The sequence below is a fragment of the Neomonachus schauinslandi genome, chromosome 10 (genome assembly GCF_002201575.2).
Source record: "Neomonachus schauinslandi chromosome 10, ASM220157v2, whole genome shotgun sequence".
NCBI classification, from domain to species: Eukaryota; Metazoa; Chordata; class Mammalia; order Carnivora; family Phocidae; genus Neomonachus; species Neomonachus schauinslandi.
The window spans coordinates 99,809,669-99,830,436 of NC_058412.1; the positions used below are offsets into that span (position 1 = coordinate 99,809,669).

General features: G+C 41.8%; 1 protein-coding gene across 1 annotated transcript in view; it reads right to left on the minus strand.

Moving 5' to 3' along the window:
* Positions 1-20,694, minus strand: part of ISM1 (isthmin 1) — a 78,341-nt gene extending 57,647 nt beyond the window's left edge. Inside the window, exon 1 of the mRNA XM_021700675.1 lies at positions 20,437-20,694. Within this exon, the coding sequence (XP_021556350.1) occupies positions 20,437-20,574 (138 nt within the window). The 5' untranslated portion in view covers positions 20,575-20,694. The remainder of the gene's footprint in view (positions 1-20,436) is intronic.
* Positions 20,695-20,768: the final 74 nt, after the last annotated feature.

Consider the following 20,768-nt stretch of genomic DNA (forward strand, 5'->3'; position numbering starts at 1 on the left):
CTCCTCTCATTTTCAACTTCATCTCTGACTATTCCTTCAACCTCCTCCTAGGTCTTCCTGGTCCCCATAGCTTCTTCCTGACCATTTCTTCCCCTTTTTCCTGAAAAACAAAACCAAAAATGCATAAGCATTTCAGGATGATGGCCATTCCAATTGCTATGTGGACCCTCTCATCATTCTTCTTCATTCTTTGAAAATATAACCTTCTGGCTCAGTCTTCTTCACCAATCTCATCTGTTATCCTGTTTGGTAATTTCAACATCTATGTAGATGGCCCTCTCAGCTCCTTGACTTCTCACCACCAACAACCTTTTCCTCCACTGCATCTCAGCTACCCTCTGCCTAGACCTTCTGTCAGGACATCTACACAAAGATACTTCCTGTCCTGTTAGCTCATTTCCCTAGATTTCAACTCACTGAGATCTCTGGTCTGCTACCATTTTCTTGCCACCCTGCAGCTTTCTCTTTTACTTTCCTTCTTATTTAGCACATATTCCTTTATATAGCCATTTCTTTGTAACTCCCCTCAACTCTCCTTGCCTCCTTCTCTCTGTATGATCTATTTCACTGGCAAAACTTCAGTTCTGGTTGAACCCCATGATCCAACTTCTCTATGTTAGTAGCCAAGCAGATGGACGACAGGAAAAATAAAATAGCCCAACTTGAAAACCTGCTGTTTTCCATGTTCTCAAAGCTCAAATGAGTACTCAGCACTGTTCCAGAATCAATGGCCCTTCCCTCACAATCTCGCCTTCGCTGGTATCCAAGATAACTATTTCATATCTACTCCCTCCAAATCCCCTACTCTTCCTCACTGTCCTCACTGCATATTTCATTGAAGGAACAGGAGCCATCCATGCTTAATTCATCCATGAGAGTTGTATGGTTGACTTTTGTATTCTCACACTAAAGCTACACTCCCATCTGCATAGCTCCCCCTTCTTCTCAACTATTGCATGGAACGGTCACCCCTGCTTCTATCAAAGGCCAATTTCCACACATGCGTTCTTCTTGTTTTCTTGATCAATTTACCCCTCAGCCCTCCCCTCTCAATCTGTCATCATTAATTTTCTCCTTTCTATTGGCTCAGTCTCAGCATCAGTGACACCCTGGTACCTCTGATCTCAAAACAAATGAACCAAATATCTGCCCTCAACCCCAAGTCACATGTTTCCCCTTCATAGCAAAGCTTCCCTAAGACCTACTTACAGATTCTGTTTCTTCTTCTTCACCTTCCATTTGCTACCTCACCCAGAAGAGGCTGGCATCTGTTCCCATGATGACTCTTATACTGCTCTCATCAAGGCTTTCAGCAATGGCCATGCTGCTCAGTTGAATGGACACTTCTCTGTCTTTGTCTTCTTTGCTCTCACAGGAGCATTCAAAAGGACTCTTTCCTTAAGGTAGTCTCCTCCCTTGGTGTCCATGACATAACTCTTGGTTCTCCTCCTACCACTTTGGTCATGACATCTCAGTCTCAGTTCCCAGTCCATTTGACCACTTCCCTGCTCATCATCTTCACTTGGATGTCCCACAGGTATCTCAAATTCCATATGTCCAATATAGATCCACTGATATATACGCCCCATCCCCCATAAAACTGGAAGTTATCTCTGACTTGTCAGTTTTCAACTCTGAAATATGATCCATCAGCACATCCTATTGGCTCTGTGTCAGAATGGTGTCTTGCATCCATCCACTCCTCCCCATTCTGGTCCATGTCCCTTTTTCTCTTGCTGGATTATTTTATTACAGGACCTCCTAAGGTGTTTGCACCCATCCCACCCATTCTCCACAAACCAGACAGAGCCATCATCCAAAATCTCTTTAATGGTTCCTTCCTTGCTGTTCTCAGAAGAACAGATACATCCTTTAGCATGACCTAGAAGCCTCCACCCTCTTCTGCAAGTTCTCAAACCACTTTCTTCCTTATACTTACTCCTTTTCTCCAGTCTCTTTTCTATACTTTAGTCAAGCCAAAGTTTCCCACCTCAAGGCTTTGGTGCTTGTGATTACATTTGCCTGCACTGCTCTCCAACTAGTTCTTTGCAAAGATGGCCCTGTCTTATTCTTCAGCTCCAGACTTCAGTGCCACTTTTCCACAAAGTCCTTCCCCGGCCACACTCTTTTAGTAGGTATCCCCAGGTATTTCCTATCTTTGCTCCCTATTCATGTCCTGCTAAGCACCTATTATAATCCATAATAATTACTTTAGTTATGAATTAATTATTTGCAATCTCCCCTTCCAGAGCATAAGCTTGTACTCTATTGAATCTCCAGTGTCTAGCAGAGTGCCTGCACCTAATAGGCAATATGTAAGTGCTAGGTGAATGAATGGAATCATGGAATGCTTACTATATAGTCGGGCCATGCTCTATACTTATATGTATACCATGTTTTTTACTTGACTGCAACCTGGTCTCTGAAATAAAACAGCCACAATTCATGTTCATTTAATTTCCTTTCAGTTCTCCTAACAACCTAATAGCAACTGTACTATCAGAGCCTGGGCATTTCAGATGTGCATTTGCTCCAATTCTCTTCAGCACAACAAAACCATGTTAAAGATGTCCAGAAATGGGAGTGTGTGTGGTTTCATGAAAGAGGACTGGCTTGGGAGTCAGTCAACCTGGAATGAGTAGTATGGCCTTGAGGTAGTTCTTTCATTTCTCTGGGTTTTGGATTCCTCATGCAAGAAATGGGAAGTTGGGACTCTATTTTCCGGGTATCTTGCCAACAAGAAAATTCTAGGGTTTGGTGAGTGCCTGTGACCTGCCTTCTAAGTAGAGTGCCTCATCTTGGTTGGGGAGTGTGTGTGTGTGTGTGTGTGTGTGTGTGTGTGTGTGTGGCACAGAGCTTGGATGAAGCCCTGGTTCAACCTGGTAAGCAGGGCAGGGACCCTGACTGCACTGTGTGCATACACAAGCACCTGTTATCTGCACAAAAGCACTTCACTTAGATTGTTAGGACCAAGACACAGAACATTCTAGGGGCATAGCCAGAGCAATTCTCCTGCCAGCATCCACCTGTCCTTGAATCTCAAGGGGGAGCCCACAGATGGCTCCCTGATGTTGTTCCAGGCTGAACACTTGGGATTTTGCGGGTGCTGAGTTTTTCTTTTTAAAGGGAGTCTATGTGGCCGACAGACAGCCCCTGCCACTTGGGCGAGCTCCATCTCACTGGCAACTTTCCACGGCACTTCCATCACATCCTAAGTGGCATGAAGAACCCCAACCCCAAGAATAGTAGACACATAAAAGAGACTGCAAAATAAGTAAATTGAGTTAATGGTTTGAGCAATCTTGGAGCAACAAGCATTCAGAGGCCCAGAGAAAAGAAGCAGGATCCTTAATTAGAGGGTAGCTCTTTAAAGCTGTGATTCTGTCTCTTAGTTTTCCCCTGTGTTCACATCCCTGTCCTTCGTTCACATTAGGAAGGTGGGAACGGTGTTCTTCTTGGCTCATGGCACACGGTTCTTTGCTTATTTTGGGCCATATCATTCTGTACTTGAGTTCTCTGCGTTTGGTCAGGCCCATTTCCCTTCTCTTCTTCCCTCCTTTTCCCATTTATGAGCACATTTAGGGCCAAGGATATCGACGTTCATTTTTGGGTTATCCCGGAGCTTAGCATGGGGCCGGGCCTTGGATAAAAAGAGACGAATCATGAGAGACTGTGGACTTTGAGAAACAAACTGAGGGTTCTAGAGGGGAGGGGGTGGGGGATGGGTTAGCACGGTGATGGGTATTAAGGAAGGGCACGTACTGCATGGAGCACTGGGTGTTATATGCAAACAATGAATCATGGAACACTACATCAAAAACTAATGATGTAATGTATGGTGATTAACATAACATAAAAAAAAAAAAAGCAATGAAGGAGCCACGGTGGGCCAGGGGCGCCACACTGGACTGTATTTCAGGGCGACGAGGCGAGAACTTGGGACAGAAGGCTGTCTGCCGCAGGTGCCTTCTGAAGAGCCCGACTCTCATTATTTCTACCTGCTACTCAACAGTTAGAGTCACTCCCCTTGGGGATTCCCTGGCCTTTCCAAATATTTCCAGTTTCTTCCCTCCAATGCTTATTTCTGTTTTAGGTGAGATTTATCTTATTTCATAGGTGTCTTATGAATTGTTTTGCCTCTGTCAAAATCTCACCAGGAAACCTGCAGCTGTTTCACATGGTAGGTGTGTCTTCCTGAAGGTGCCAGTGAGGGGAGCAGAAAGGAAAGGATCTACTCAGGAGTTAGCCTTTTTCCAGCCAAGCGTGGCATGCCGAACCTTTTCAAATTTCAAAAGTAATGGATTAAATAGAAGTGGAAATCTTGAGCCAGGGGGACTTGGCCACTCTTGAAAATATTTTATCCCCTGTGGACTGCTTCACTGCTGTAATAAGTGATTGCAGATTGAAAGGATTGTTCTGGATTGTTTGGTTTTGAGTGGGCTGGCAATCGGGATTGCAAAAGCCTCTTCCTCTGCCACCTGAGTTAGACCTCAAGTTACACTGAAGACATCCTGTATGTTGTAAGTAATTTTACTTGTGTACTGGAGAACTGTTTTCCCCTTACAGAGGTAATAAGGTTCTTCATTTTCTCAGAGTCATAAGAACAACTCTGTTCTTTTCTCACTCAGTTCTAGTATCTGTAAATGCTAATAACTCCCTGAGATTTCCACTCTTAGGGCTGTGTGAAGGAATGCTGTCCACGTGGGTCCTGAAGGACTGCAGAGAACTGATCCAGGCTTAGTTTGGTCTCAGTACTTAAAAAAAAAGTGTACTCCACAAAGGGCAACTCCAAATAAGTTAATGAGTAATGGGATATGGACTTTGCCATTTTGCCTGATGTCGGTGAGGTGGCCCTCTGGTTTGAAGTTGATCGCCCCTCACTAAGGACTTTCCCAAGACTTCGCAGAGCCTAGGGAAAGGGCTGGGGCATAAAAATATAACTCAATTAGTCAAAAAAAGTCACCATGTTGAATAGAAGGCTGTCAGACCAATGGCTAGACTTTTAGGAGCGTTTGGGCACACGTAACCACAGTGATGGAATGCTCATCTCACAGCGCTCTCAAAGGTGTTTTTTTTAAAAAAAATTTTAAGTTATTGCTTCTCTTTATTGTACACAATGTCCTATAAAGAAGATATATGTCCACAATTGAGCTTTGAAAGAGGACCACGGGGCCAGTTCCATTTAAAGGGAATGAAGTCAAGCAGTAAATTTGCTGGTCATTCTTTTCATATGGACTGTATCTTAGTCAGCAGTTGGTCTTTGATGTCATAACAATAGCATGGGGCCATGGAGGCAGCAGACGATCCCCATAACACCGAAACTCGTCCACACTCATTAAAATGTGGAGACCAGTCTGCAGGGTACCGCCCATCAGGGAGCAAAGGGAGTGGGCTCCGGGGCTTGTAGGCTGCCCTTCCCAGGGAAAAATGGCCATCTCTTTGGTACTGTCCACCCCGCCTGTTGCATTCTTTACTGTATTTTTCATTGAAGTCTTGATACACGTATAGAATGCACATACATATAACTATACAGCTCCGTGAGATTTCACGAACTGAATGCATATGTGTAGCCAACACTCACATCAAGAAACAGAACATTACCAGTACCCCCGACAGCCCCCTGGTGCTCCCTTCTAGTCACTTCCTTGACCAGGGTAACCCGTGTCCTCTCTTCTAAGAGCATTCATTTGTTCTTCCTGGTTGTTTTACATAAACAGTATCAGCCAGCAAGTACTCCTCTGTGCCTGGCTTCTTTCAGTCAGCATTACATTTGTGAAGTTGTATGGGTTGTGAGTAGTTGTCGTTTGTTCGCTCTCAGTATGTGCACTTACTGATGACCTGTTCTACTGTTGATGGGCATTTCGCTGGTTCCACTTTGGGGCTATTTAAATAGTGCTGCTCCAGGGGTGCCTGTGGCTCAGTCGGTTAAGTGTCTGCCTTCAGCTCATGTCATGATCCCAGGGTCCTGGGATCGAGCCCCACGTCAGGCTCCCTGCTCAGCAGGAGTCTGCTTCTCCCTATGTCCCTCACCCCACTAGCGCTCTCTCTCTCTCTCTCAAATAAATAAATAAATCTTAAAAAAAAAAATAAGTAGTGCTGCTCTGAGCATTCTTTCTCAGGTCTTTGAGTGCACAGATGAATACATTTCTGTGGTGTATATATCCAGGGTAGGACAGTTGCGCCAAGGGGTACATATACATTATTTCAGTAGTTTGGAAAACCAATTTTCCGAAGTGTTTATATCAGTTCACATTCCCTATAGGTGCTCTATATTCTCGCCAACACTTGGTGTCTTCAGTTTTTTTGTTTTTGTTTTCCTTTTTGCCTTTCTGTCGGGATAGTATGGTGATTTCATATTTTCAGTGGTCATGTATTTTTTACAATTATTTTGTCCTTTCTATTTTAGCTATATACCCAGTCGATGCTCAATTCTGTGACAATCAACAAATTAATGAGCTATTAAGATAGTTGAAATGAGACTTGCCCCAACTCAACATTTGGGGTGCAAAGGGAGAACAAAGAGGGCGCTGCAGAACATACCAGAAGTATGAGACACAGCCTACCAAAACCAAAACAAAACAGAGGATAAAATACACTGGGGATTCAGGGCAGTAAGGGACTTGGGAAGAATAACCAAAAAAGATCTGGAACCAGAGTGGCCCACAAGCTGATTAGATATTAGCAATGTAATGCCATAGCTAAAAAAGGGAATGTGATACTACTCTCAACTATGGGAAACATTTTCAAAACTGACCACTTGTTCTTCAGAAGACCTTGAAGAAATGGACTTTGTGACACACTGAAAAAGGGGAAAATTGAATTAGTCGCAATGAAGAAATTCTTCTGGCCAGCAACAATCACTAAAAAGCAAAATATATAGCTCACCGAGCCTGTGGAACTCCTGTCCCCCAGGCATGTCATGTTTCTCTTGTTTTGTCGGGGAAAGGAAGGTAGGAAAGGGTGTCCCTTCGTCCGGGAAGTGGTTGCAGGCTTAAATGGTTAAGGCTCTGTGAGTGATGAAGAACATATTTGTGGGCACAGTTCCATCCCTACCATGAAGCACATGATGTTTAAGCAGTGGGACTGCACAAGGGAGGGCATTCAGAAGGAAGGCAGAAAGAGATGGACATGCATTTCTTTTTTTTTTTTTTTAAGATTTTATTTATTTATTTGACAGAGGACAGACAGCAAGAGAGGGAACACAAGCAGCGGGAGTGGGAGAGGGAGAAGCAGGCTTCCCGCTGAGCAGGGAGCCCGATTTGGGGCTCGATCCCAGGACCCTGGGTTCATGACCTGAACCGGAGGCTGATGCTTAACGACTGAGCTACCCAGGCACCCCCGGACGTGCATCTCTTGACTTAGAAACGACCTTTGGTGGGTGGAATCCTGTGCTGACAGAAATCCACAGCCTTTTCTAGTTCTAATTTCTCAGAGGCAGGGTCCTTCGGGCCCCACCCTTCCCCTCGGCCTGATGCTGGCCCAGAGCCAGGCTGAGTGCTCCACAGACACACAGCCCTAGGTGATGGCTGGGTTCCACTGGAAATGCTCATCACATCCATCCGGCATCTGCTTTGGGATGCGGCCGCGTGGTGGGTCGGGTGGGGAGGGGGCCTCCGTTGAACCAGGAGGCCAGCTGCTTTCGAGTCTCTTCTCTCAAGCTGTTCTTGTTCTTTCCTTTCCTTCTCCCACATGGCAGAAGAAGACAAGAATAGCCTTTTCAGAAGCATCATTGATTGGCATGAGGCAGAATGTGTCAGCCACATGGAGCCAGCCTGGACTGCATCAGTTCTGTCATATCTTGCCCTCCACAGGAGGTGCTCTGAACAATCAGATGTTAAACCTTGATTTCCTGACATTGCTTTTCCTCAGTTTCTTCAGCTGCAAAATAGAAATAGTCCCTGTTGGGCTATTTTGCGAATTAAAAGGTGTAAAGACATATAGTCTTGATGCCAGGGCCTGGCACAGAGTAAATGCTTGCTGCTAGCTTTTGCATCATCATTATCAGTTTTGAAGACGAAGTTCAAAATTTAGAATTATCCCATGAGGGTGTCTGTTCTCAGATAAAGCAAATGAAATGCAAAGAGTCGAAGTGACTTGCCCGGGGTCACACAGCTCTATCATACCATTACCCATGAGTTAAACCATTCCGGGACATCTGAGGACAGTCCTAGCAACATGATAAGCTCCCAGTGATGTAGCTATTATTATTATTATCCCATTTTACTGAACAGGATATGGAAGCACAGTGAAGTGTGCAACTTCTGCCTAAGGGTGCGCCTGTTAGCGAGAAGCAGAAGTGAAGTTGGAACGAATCCAAAGCCCGGGTCTTTGGCCACTCTGTCGGGCCTGGCAATGAGTGTGTGCTGAAGGAATGGTGTGGCCCCGGCAGAGGGGGAAGAGTGCTTGTAGCCTCTGCCTTGCTGAGCATTTTCCTTGTCATGACAGGAACACATGGTAAGTAGCCTGCTGGTTGCAGGAACATGGGAGACGCCTGGATGACACCCAGAGCCAACCCACAGCTTGGCTCTTAGCCTGCCTAGACCTACTAAACCCCAGACAACCTGCAGACCCGTGAGCATGAGAATACATGCCTACTGTTACAGCCACTGAGTTTGGGGGTCCTCTGTCATGCAGCATAACTGGGCAAGAGCTGAATAATCCCCGACTTGTATTGAATGTTTTCCGGGACTTGCACCTTACAAGATAAGCATCTTAAATGATGCTACTTAAACTGTGCTGTGCCTAGGATTAGCTTGGGGCCCTTATTAAAATGGAGGTCCTAACTCAGTTGTTCTGGGTGGGACCTGAGATTCTTATCTCCTTAGGAGATCCCAGGAGGTACTGCTGCTCTACTCAATGCACTCTGGGTGCAAAGGTGGAGCAGTCATCCTGAGCCTCTCCTCTGTGTCTCGGAGCCACAACTGTGCCTGGTGAACATCAGGGTGGTAGATGGGTGAGGGAGGGACAGTTCCTGCCTTCCAGTGAGAACTCTGCGTGGGTTTCTAATCCTGAGCACTCTCCCCTATGTCCAGCATAGCCAGGAGGTCAGCTCATGTTAACATTTCCTTCAGCCCACTTCATGGGCTAGGGATTAGAGTCACCTAATGAGAGCTCCCCTTTTTTACTTTTTGCCCTTTCTACTTCCTGGAATTTGAAGGTTCCCAGCAATAAAACTGGCTTCCAATTCATTTGGGGCTCATAACCAATACCAGATTTCCAAGTCACAATGTTATTGAGTCCCCAGGCAAGAGATAGAAAATCTATTTCTGGTTTACTTAATTTCTAGTCAGGGAGGGCATGGGGACAGGAAGATGAAGGGTGCAATGGACAGCAGCTTACGTAGGAAGCTGAGTCTTCTGCTGGGACATCTTTGCAACCTGTTTTTTTTTTTTTGTCTAGTATCTAACTTTTCTTTCCATCACCATCACCTGGTGAATTGAGCCCCATGAAATTTTGTCCTTTGGGCATCCTGCAAAAATAGGAGAATTCTCTCCAAGGAGACAATATCTTCTCTCCTTCCTTCAACTTTTCATCATATAGATGACTCTTGAACAACAGGAGTCTGAACTGCCTGGGTCTATGGATTTTTATTGATTTTATTGATAAAAACAGTATGATACTGTAAATGTATTTTCTCTTCCTTATGATTTTCTTACATTTTCTTTTCTCTAGCTTACTTGATTGTAAGGATACAGTATATAGTATGTATAACTTACAAAACGTGTGTTAATCAACTGTTTATGTTAGCAGTAAGGCTTCTGATCAGCAGCAGGCTATTGGTAGTTAAGTTTCTGGGGAGTCAAAAGTGATACATGGATTTTCAACTGTGTGGAGAGGGGAGTGTTGGTGCCTCTAACCCCTGCATTGTTTAAGACTCAACTGTATATTGTAGATCACAATCTACAAATGTTTTAACTATAGGAAGATCTCATCCTGAGGCTCAACTTGCAAATATTCTGAAGTTTTCCAGTGGGTCCCTGGATTGTTATAGATCCTAAACATGTTATGTGAGTGCCTTAAAAAGATTGCCACAATTTCCTAATTAAGCTAAACATACACCTACCATGTGACTTAGCCATTCTGCTCCTAAGTATTCACACAGGAGAAATGAAAGCATATGTTCATGCAAAGACATACCTGAATATTCATGGCATCTTTATTTTATAGGCCCAAATTGGAAACAGCCTAAATGTGCTTCAGTGAATGAATGGATAAGCATATTGTATGCATACTGTAGAATACTAATTGGCAATAAAAAGGATCAAATGCTTTATGCATAAAACAACATGGATGATTCTCAAAATCATTATGGTTAGCAAAGAAACTTGCTGTATTGTACATTCTGTATGATTCTACTTATATAAAAATCTAGGAAATGTAGAAATGAATCTATGGTGACAGAAGGCAGCTCAGTGGCCTGGAGACTGCTGGAAAATGAGGGAGGACTCACAAAGGAGCACTAAGAAACTTTTGGAGATGATAGATTTACTCATCATCTTGATAGTGGTGATGATTTGACAGATGTCAAAACTCATCAGATTGTTCACTTTAAATATGCATGGTTCACTATACATCTACTATACTTCAATAAAGCTGTATTTTAAAAAATAATAATACAGTTGCCACCCCCCCCCCATTCTCTCCCCATCCCTATCTCTGAGAAGTTGTTGGGAGCCAAGGCATGTTTTTCATTTGTTTCATTGGCACTGGCATGAATATTCTATCTAGACACTGGTGGGGTAAGTTAACACCTGGGTGGCCTATGGCATCATTTCCAGCTTCCCTGGATCCTTCATATAGATTCTGGCCACATCTTTTTATTTTTGAAAATAGAGATGTGGTGTCTGGTGGGAAGTGGCCTATTGCCTTCACAGTCTACCTCCCTTTTTCCAGGTCACTTATCTGAACATCTGGAGGTTGGGGTGCCCCAAACTGTGAGTCTGGCAGCCAGGGACCCCAAATTTGAAAACAGAAACTCTCCTATTCTATTGGCCCTGTAGCACTGTCCCTGCCAGGGGGTCAGCATTTGTACTCCATCTAAACTCTGGACTCAGCAGCCACAGAAAGAAAAAAATTAAGTTTTATCTTTTATGTTCATGGCTTCTTATGAAGTTGGAAGTGGAGTACAGAAAAGATTTAAATAAAATGCAAAATGAGATCTGTTTCTTAATAGCACACTCCTCACTCCTTTGCTATTTCTTAAAGTCACTGTCTATCATCCTGGGCATTAAATTGATAACCCTATCCCATCCCCTAAGGAATCTTCTGTCTTTTAGTAAATGAGTACAGACAGAGGGACAGATAGCTGTCCCTGAAGAAAGAGGCTTCATCACCATCTCTTTCTTTTTATAAATCAAAAAATCCTGAGCTAAGGGTTGTAGAAGAAAGATGTTCTTAGGAAATGAGAGAGAAATAAGAGGACCACAGAAACCATTAAATGCTATAAAATAAGACCAATGCAGACAAGTTAAAAAAAAAAAAGATGGAGATAACTGAATCTGGAGAAGAGAGAGAAACTATTAAAATAATAGTCTTCAAGTCCTGCATGAGATGCTTTTTTTGAAAAGTGAACGAATAGTGGTAAAAAAGAGCAAACATGAAATTAAGAGGTAGCGTAAAAGATTTAACGGACACATCAGAGGGAAAATATTGTGACACTGAAGGTTGTTAAAAGAAATACTTGTACGACATACAGAAGATTGTGGGATTCTTTCCTTCGGAGGCTTTAAAACCAAAATAGATTCTCCTTTACTGAATGGATAGTTCTCATGACTTCTAAGAATGTCCCCCAGACTCAAAGATCAATGCCTATTAGAACATGGCTTGGAAAGAATGAACGAAGGGGCTACACAAACAATAAAACTTTCTTCTGGTTTGTATAAAGGAAAATTAAATTAAGAAATAAAATTATAGTGTGTCAGTTCAAGGTGGTAGACCAAGAATTTTCATTTACTTCCTTTCCCTCTCCAAATTCTACTGAAAAGGCAGATGAAAAAAAAGAATACACAACAGAGCTGTAAAGCTGAAAGGGTTCACCTATAGAAGAAGGAATGATTTCCAGTTGACATGGAAGAAATGGTAACCAACTGAAAGTGAAACACTACAGAGCTGAGAAAGTGAAGAAAAATCTCTTTAAAAAGTGAGTTTCTTTAAAGAAATTCCTATAATACTAGGAACAATAGAGGCTATGTCAGTTGCCCTACTAGGCATTTACTCATAAGACATGAAAACATATGTTAACAGAAAGGTTTGCACAAGAATGTTAACATGGACTTTTTTATAGTATCTGAAGCATTGGAAACAACCCAAATGTTTACCAATGGGGGGAACGGATAAACAAATTGTGATATAGTTATGCAATGGATTACCATGTGGCAATAAATTAGAGAAATCTACTAATATACACACCAACAAAAATGAATCCCCAAATCATTATGTTGAGCAAAAGAAGCCAGACACATACACAAAAATGCACACAGTATGGTTCCATCTATATGAAGATCTAGAACAGGCAAACTAATCTATGATGATAGGAATCAGACACTGGTTGCCTCTGGGAGGAGTGAATTGCCTATAATGATTCACTAGAAGACTTTCTGGGATGATGTAGACATTCTATATCCTAATCTTGATGGTGGCTACATGGGCATATAAAATTGTCAAAAATGGACCTGAACTTTTAAGAATCATTTATTTTATTGTATGCAAATTATATTCATTATTTTTTTTTAAAAACTAAAACTGCTGAGAGAAAAAATAGAAGAGGAAGAGGAGGGGAGGAGGGGAGAAGGAGAAGGGAAGAAGAGAAGAGAAGAGAAGAGAAGAGAAGAGAAGAGAAGAGAAGTGAAGAGAAGAGAAGTGAAGAGAAGTGAAGAGAAGGAAGAGGAGAGAAGGAAGAGGAGAGGAGAGGCAAGGCTATAGAAGTTGGGAGAGAAAGGTGAGGACAGGAAACTGATTAAAGAGTGCATAAGCAAGAAATTACTCGAGAAGTGTTCTTAAGATGAAGACAAACATGGAGCTTCAGATTAAAAGGGTCCACTGAGTGCTAACCAGAACTACCTAACTAAAGCCTTAAATCTAAACATAACATGATGACATTTCTGAACATTACGAATAAAGTGAAAAATCCCAAAAGCTTCTAGTTTAAAAAAAAAGTCATCTACAATGCCACAGCATCAGGTTTTTGAGTGAAACATGAGATGGTGTAATAAAATTGGATTTTATCTTCAAAATTCTGAGGGGAAACAATATGGAACACAGCCAACTACCAAATTAGCATTTAAGTATGATAACCAAATAAGGATATGTTAAAAAATTTAGGATCTCAGCGAGTTTAGCCTTTGATAAAACCTTTCTAAAATAAATTTTTGAGAATATTTTCCAAGAAAATAAAAGATGAAAATACGAGATTGAAATAGCAGCAACAGCAGATAAAGAAATAGCTAAATCTTATAATTACACCTAGATAATTATTGGGAACACAAGTGAAACTGCTAAGAAATTATTCCTAAGATAGTTATAATGAAAAAGAAAGAATGAAAGAAAGGAAGAAGGAAGAAAAAAGAAACAGAAAGAAAGAGGAATAATCTGGTACTAAATATTCATATAATGTATTAAAAGTTGAGAGATACATAGAAAAGGCATGTCAGATTCTTATTTGGGGGGGGATTTAGGTTATAAATATGGATTGATTTTCAGCACTGATAGAAAAGTGTAAGTTCAAATCTGTTAAAATCTTAAGAGTAACAGCAATAGAACACTTTCAAAACTTGAGGAAAAATGAACAAAGTAAATAACATTTAAATACTTATTGAATGTTCATGTGCTAATAAAGTACTTTTTTTTAAAAGATTTTATTTATTTGACAGAGAGAGACACAGCGAGAGAGGGAACATAAGCAAGGGGAGTGGGAGAGGGAGAAGCAGGCTTCCCACGGAGCAGGGAGCCTGAAGCGGGGCTTGATCCCAGGACCCTGAGATCATGACCTGAGCCGAAGGCAGACACTTAACGGCTGAGCCACCCAGGCGCCCCTCATGTGCTAGTAAAGTACTTAACATTCATTCAGTGTTTTAATTTTTACAACAGCACTAGGAAATAGTTATTATATATCTAATTTCCTGAGGAGGAAATTAAGACATAGGCTAACTCTCTTGCCAATGGTCACACAGATAATAAATTAGAAGGTAAGAGGCAAAGTGGGAAAAATTGTGGAAATTTGAGAATACTACATAAAATGGGAAAAATATCTTCAAATCTATCAGTAATCACAATAAATATAAATGAGTTAAATTCATTGACATACTGCATAGAAAAAGAAAATTTAGCTATTGGTTATTAATAAGAGAGATATTTAAGAGACACTCAACAAATCCCAGAAGAAAGAAAAATAAAGCAAGAGTTGCAACATTAATATCAAACAAAAAAAGTATTTAAGACAAGGAATTTCATCTTGATAAAATATAACCACCAAAAAGGATACTTTATGTCCCAACACCATGGATTCTAAACAAGTAAAGCAAAAATTAATGGGGTTATGAGAAACAGACAAATCTACAACAGTAGGATAAAAATGAAATCAATTTCCTTGAGGAATCAGCAGATAAGTAGATAATAAATAAATCAAGAGTTGGAGGGTTTTCATAATATAATTAACAATCTTGATCTGATAGGTCTTTTTTTTTTAAAGATTTATTTATTTATTTGAGAGAGCAAGAATGAGAGAGAGAGAGAGTACATGAGAGGGGGGAGGGTTAGAGGGAGAAGCAGGCTCCTCGCTGAGCAGGGAGCCCGATGCGGGACTCGATCCAGGGACTCCAGGATCATGACCTGAGCCGAAGGCAGTCGCTTAACCAACTGAGCCACCCAGGCGCCCTTGATCTGATAGGTCTTACAAAGAGATGTAAGATTGTACAGCATAAAAATATACAGTCATGAATATTTGCAAAATATGCTTGTACTATGTACAAACTTTATACTGAGAAAGTCTAATTTATCAGTATGTAAAAATATATGATATTCTGGGAAAACATAATTTATCAAAATTGACTAAAGAAAAGTTATATTATCTGAATAGACTATTGACTGTGGAATAATATGGAATATTAATCAGAGATCTTAAGCAAAGAGGTACCAAGGCCAAAAGGGTTTTATGAATGAATTCTAACCATCTCATAATCTTATTTAAAGTGCTAAAGTGAAAAAAATGAAAATTTTCAACTCATCCCATGAAACTCTAATGATCTCACTATTGAAATGGATACCTCTAGCTTTCATGCATACACCAAGAAAACTGTAAGCATATATTTCTATAGCTTTCCTAGATTCCAGAACTAACAAATTGGAAACTATAACAACAAGAAATAAAACACTATTCACAATAGCAATCAAACCTAGGTATGATAGGACAAGTGGCTATTCATTTGGACAAAAACCAAAGCTGTATCTTTATCTTAAAGCTTAAGCCCAAAACAAACAAACCAACCTTAAACCCACAAACAAACAAACAAACCAACCTTAAACCCACAAATAACACCAAAGTAGATTGTAGTTCTAAACAACAACAGCATCAACAACAATAAAAACTATAAAACCGTTAGAACAAAATCTGTTTAAAGATTTTGACAATCTTTATTTGAGGAACTCTTTCTTAAGTAAGGCAAGAAAACCACAAGTCATAAGGGAAATGATTCAGAGTTGCTTACATTTAAAACAGAAAGTTTTTGCATGGCCAAAGGCAGCAGAAACAATATTAAAAGATGAGTGCAAGATTGGTCTAAACATTTACAAAGCCTATGAGACAAAAGTCAATATGGTAGAGATTTTGCAAAGATGGCCACAATAATTCCTCCCATCCCTGTACACATGCTCCTTTGCAATGTTACTTTGTTGGTCCTCCAGTCAAGAAGAGTCTATTTCCTGTCCCCTAGACTCTGAACTGATCCAGTGATTTGTTTGGCCAATAGAATGTAGCTGAAGTTGTACAAGTTCATCAGGAGGTCTTGCAATTTCTGCTTTTACTCTCTTGCAGCGCTAAGTCTACCATGTAAAGCCATGCAGGCTAGCTTACTTGAAGATGAAAGACCCGAGAGAGCCCAGGTGACAGCCAGCATCAACCATCAGACATATGAGTGACGTCATCTTGGACTATCAAGCTCATGACAAGCCAACACAAGGCTATAGCCACAGGTGTAATTCTAGGTGAGATCAGCAGAAGAACTATCCAGCTGAGCCCAGAGCAAGTTGCTGACACACAAACTGATGAGCTAATAAAATAATGGTTGTTTTTAGCCACTAAGTATTGGGGTGGTTTGTTACGTAGTAATAGCTAAGTGGGACAGTCATCCATAATTTATAAAGAATTCCAGGGATAAGAGCAAACAGCCTGCCTGGAAAATGGGCAGGCAAGTCACAAAACAAGAAACACAATGTCTGTTGACCTGAATCAGAGCTGGGAGTCCTGCTGAGGAACTGGAAAAGGAACTTGGGCTCCACAACCCGCCTGCCTGGTCTGAATCCTGGCCCTGCCCACCACAGCTGTGTGGCCTTGGGCAAGTTACTCAAATCTCTCCAGGCCTCAATTTCCTCATCTGTGAAATGGGTATACAAAGACTATCAATCCCACAGAATCATTGCAAGGAAACTTACTTGTATTAAGAACAAATAAATGTCCCTTTTGCTTCTACTGCTATAAAGAGCTCAGGTGACCTCTTGCATCAGAAGCAGTGAGTACAAGAGGCTAAGCCCTTTTACTGAAGGCAAGTAGAGGGATAAAGGAAGAAAGAGCTCTTAAAGATGGTAGTTAGGAGACAGAGAACAAAGGCATTTAGTTACATTTCAGAGTTTGGTTTGCTGTAATGGTATTATAAAAATAATCAATTTGATGGTTTATAATACTTGCTTATATCTAAATAAGCTCTAGCTTTATTATTTAAAATCAGTAGAAATTCATGGTTTTAAATCTGACTGACGTTTAGTAGAGAGGCAGCCATCTGAATTTCAAGTAAAAGAGATATAATATATTTATTATTATTGCTGTGAATTCTATATTTTAGGATGCTCTATCTTCCAGACTGCTTTCATTATATATAATTGTTTTCTTACTATTATCAATTAAAGGCATGAAAGAACTAATCTGAGTATCTGATCAACATGAGACACTCATTTCAATTAGGAGATAAGATTTCATTCAAAAGTGAAAAAAATTGTTTCTGTGCATTTTTATGCAGCTGTTGCAGACAACTGGACAATTTCTTATAAGATATTTTAAAATACCGAAAGCAGTATGAAGACTAACATTGTTTTCATGAGCCACATGAAATATAGCATGCTCAAAGCATTTTACTGCCACCTCATAACATCGTACCTACAGTACGAAGACAGTCACAGAGCCAAAAAATGTATCCTCTAGTATGTTGAAACTACCCCCAAAATCATGTTAGATCATGTTTATATATATGTGCATGTGTGTATATATAATGTTATCAATGTATGTGTATATATATATAAATATATATATTCATATTTAACACAATAAGACTGTCAAGATGTGTTTGCAAATTTAAGTTGTTAAAAGGCTTTCTCTGTCTTATAGCCAGCATGAAGACTTTGCTGAGAACTTGGAGTACAAATATTCTTCGAAGATTTTTCACTATAAAGTAACAAAAACAAATTAAGCAGCTTCTAGCTGTGTACCCTTGGACAAGTTACCTAACATCAGTGTTTTCATTTGAATCTGGGATAGCGAGAGTGCCCGATTCATAAGACTTTTGTTGATATACGTAAAGTGCTAAGAAGAGTGTCTGACACATAAAAGACACTTGAGAAATCTTAGCTATTATTGTTGTTATTCTTACTACTATTTTATTGGGTGTCCTTGATACGTGAAAATCACCAGATCTTAAATAAGGAAGTATCTCTTTTTAAAAGATCCCAAATACACTACAGGTTGGGTAAATCAACCGTTGTGCATTTCTAACAGCAACCTCATATTTTAGAATATTTTAAGCAGTAATAACCAAAAAAACAAGGTAGTGTAAGGATTGGTTAACTTCCTAGTTACAAAGAATGAGTTTAGCAACTTAAAATATCACAGAGCCAAAATAAAATAAAATAAAATAAAATAAAATAAAATAAAATAAAATATCACAGAGCCAACAAACTTAAGTGGAGCTTAAGATGGGTTAGAAATGTCCAGTAAACAGAAAGAATATAGTGTCCCCAGTTTTGTTTTTAAATACACCTGCTACTAGTGAATTCAGTTTCTGGGGCTGAAAACAACATACTAATAAATGTCTTTTGCAGACCTTCTCACTTGGTGGAACATATTCTCTTTCTCCATTTGAATCGTAATATCTTTGGAGAGCCAAAGAAATAACTTCAGTCAGGAAGAATATAAAACTTTTACAATAACAAATTACAAAAGAGAATAAAATTATGAACCAAACTGTTAAATGCATCATTCTGCCTGGATAAGTGCATTGAGTGGACAGAATAACCCAACACTATTACAAGATAAGCTGAAGCTGGTGGATTAGCAGCTCCTTGGGACCCAAGATACTCCTAGGAACATTACTCCTTCTAAATCCCCCCAATTTCTTTTGCCCTCTTGGGGAAGTTCTTCAGCCGAAGGCCCTTTTGAGAATTTAATCCACTTCCCCTTTGCAGTTGCCACTTCCACCAGCTGCTTCTCTCATTACCTTACTGTTCAGGCAGAAAAGGCCAACCCCAGGTTATTCTAATGATAGCAAACACCTCATAAAGAAATCTGCCAAATTTACTTTTCCATTGAACATCATTTTTACAGCTTTTCATGAGCCCATGAGGAAAGAAAGCATCATGTATAAAATATGACTTCCAGAAATCTTGAAGATATTAAGAATGATGCCTACAGTGTTAGACTGGTGGGATATACCATAGTCTATAGAATGGGAGTCTCTTCAGTTTCCCCAAAGGAATCCTATCAGTCTGTCATTGTACCTGTTGGCCCACAGGAGTTGACATTTTCAGAAATGTCCCAAATTTAAAAGAACTGCTAGCTCTGGGGTGTATACTTTTCCACTCCTGGTTGGGCATTTGTGTGCAAGGATCACCTTGCTTTAGTCTATGACACCCGGGCAGAGAGAAAACTTGGTATAATTAATCAAGAGTTTGGAATGTATGAACTTGGGCAAGTTTCCTAATCTCTCTGTGCCTCAATTTTTGCATCTGTCAAGGGGGCATATTAACAGTATAGAACCTCATTAAATCAGTGAAATTCTGTAAAGCACTTAACGCAGTAGCACATAGTAAGCACTATGGAAATAGGTGAATTCTTCTCTCTTTAACAGTAAAACTTTTCACAAAAATTACATAAAATGTAAAAAAAAGGAATTAGCTGGGGCAGTGATTGTAATGCCCTTTGGGAACAATGAATAATACTTATCTGGACATTGCAGAGTAAAGAGTTTTAGAGAGGCTGGTTTGAGGAAGAGATTTTAGGAGCCAGAAAATTCCCACTGCTTCCTGGGAAAATCCTTTCTGGATTTTCTTCTTTTCTTCTACCCATGCTCCAAGTTGACAGTTGTTAACACCCTTAGATTCAAGGAAAAACGTCTTCCAAGACAGCCCCAGGAAATCCCTACCTGAGCAATCCTTCATTCGGAAGCTGTAATTGACCTTGTGTCTGAAGCCCATTATCCCCTCCCCAAAGGCGGACACCCCCCCCCCCCCCCCCGCCCCGGCCCGCCTTGGAGCTGAACGGATCATCAGAATCCCATTCCTTAAAGCGACCCTCAACAGGAGCAGAACGCTGGAAGTCTTTACTGTATGTTTAAAAGCCCCAGGTGACCCGGGCCCCAAGTACGACAGGTGGCTTGATTCCGCGCCCTTCGCAAGGCTGGGGAGGGACAAGGGAGGCATGTGGACCGCGTGGGCAGACAGAGAGTGTCTGGCCATTCTCCTCGGAAAATTATTTCCTGACCTTTGGCGTTGCTTTCCCAAGGGGCGGACTCACAAGGTTCTTCCTCTCAAACCCAGTTTGGGGATATTACCCTATAGTTAAGAGTCTCCTACCCTATCGTTCCCCCGCCCCCCCCCCCCCCAGATTAACATTACTTAGACTCTGAAGGGCAACCAAAGACTGGCAGCACCCCAAAGCAAACACGCATACATAACTCCACACTTCCTCCGCGCATCCCAAGCCTCGCACCCCCAGGTACCTGACCTGTGACAGACCTGAAGGAGAGCGTCTGCCAGACCTCAGTGCAGGGTTCAGCCTTCAGGCACGTAACCCCGCTCCGCCTCTGCCTAAAACAGGTTGCCCCCGCCAGGCTGCTGCCCAAACAGTTGCTCTTTGGCGGGGCGGGGGACCCGCCTCCTCGCATCCAGCGGGTGCTAGCTCAGCATCCCACCACCCGCGGCCCCGCAGCCACGCGCGCCCCTCTCTGGCGGCGCACTCACCTGCAGCTGGGTCCGGCTGGCGTTGCCCGCGGCCGCGTCTGGCCCGTCGGCGGCTCCCGAACCGCGCAGCACCGTGATGTGCAGCGTGAGCAGCAGCAGCCCCAGCAGCAACAGCAGCTCCGCCGCCAGGCGCACCATCCTCTTGAGGCGCGCGGCTTTAGGACCCGGCGCGGCGGGCGGCGGTGGCGGCGGCGGTGGCGCCGGGGGAGGAGGAGTTGGAGCCCGGGAGCCCGGCAGCGCGGCTCCCGCCTCGGCCCCCGCCGGGGCCCCGCTCCCCGGGCCCACGGGGCTGGCGCTGGGCTCAGCGGGGCGCGCCGGGCCGGGGGAGCAGG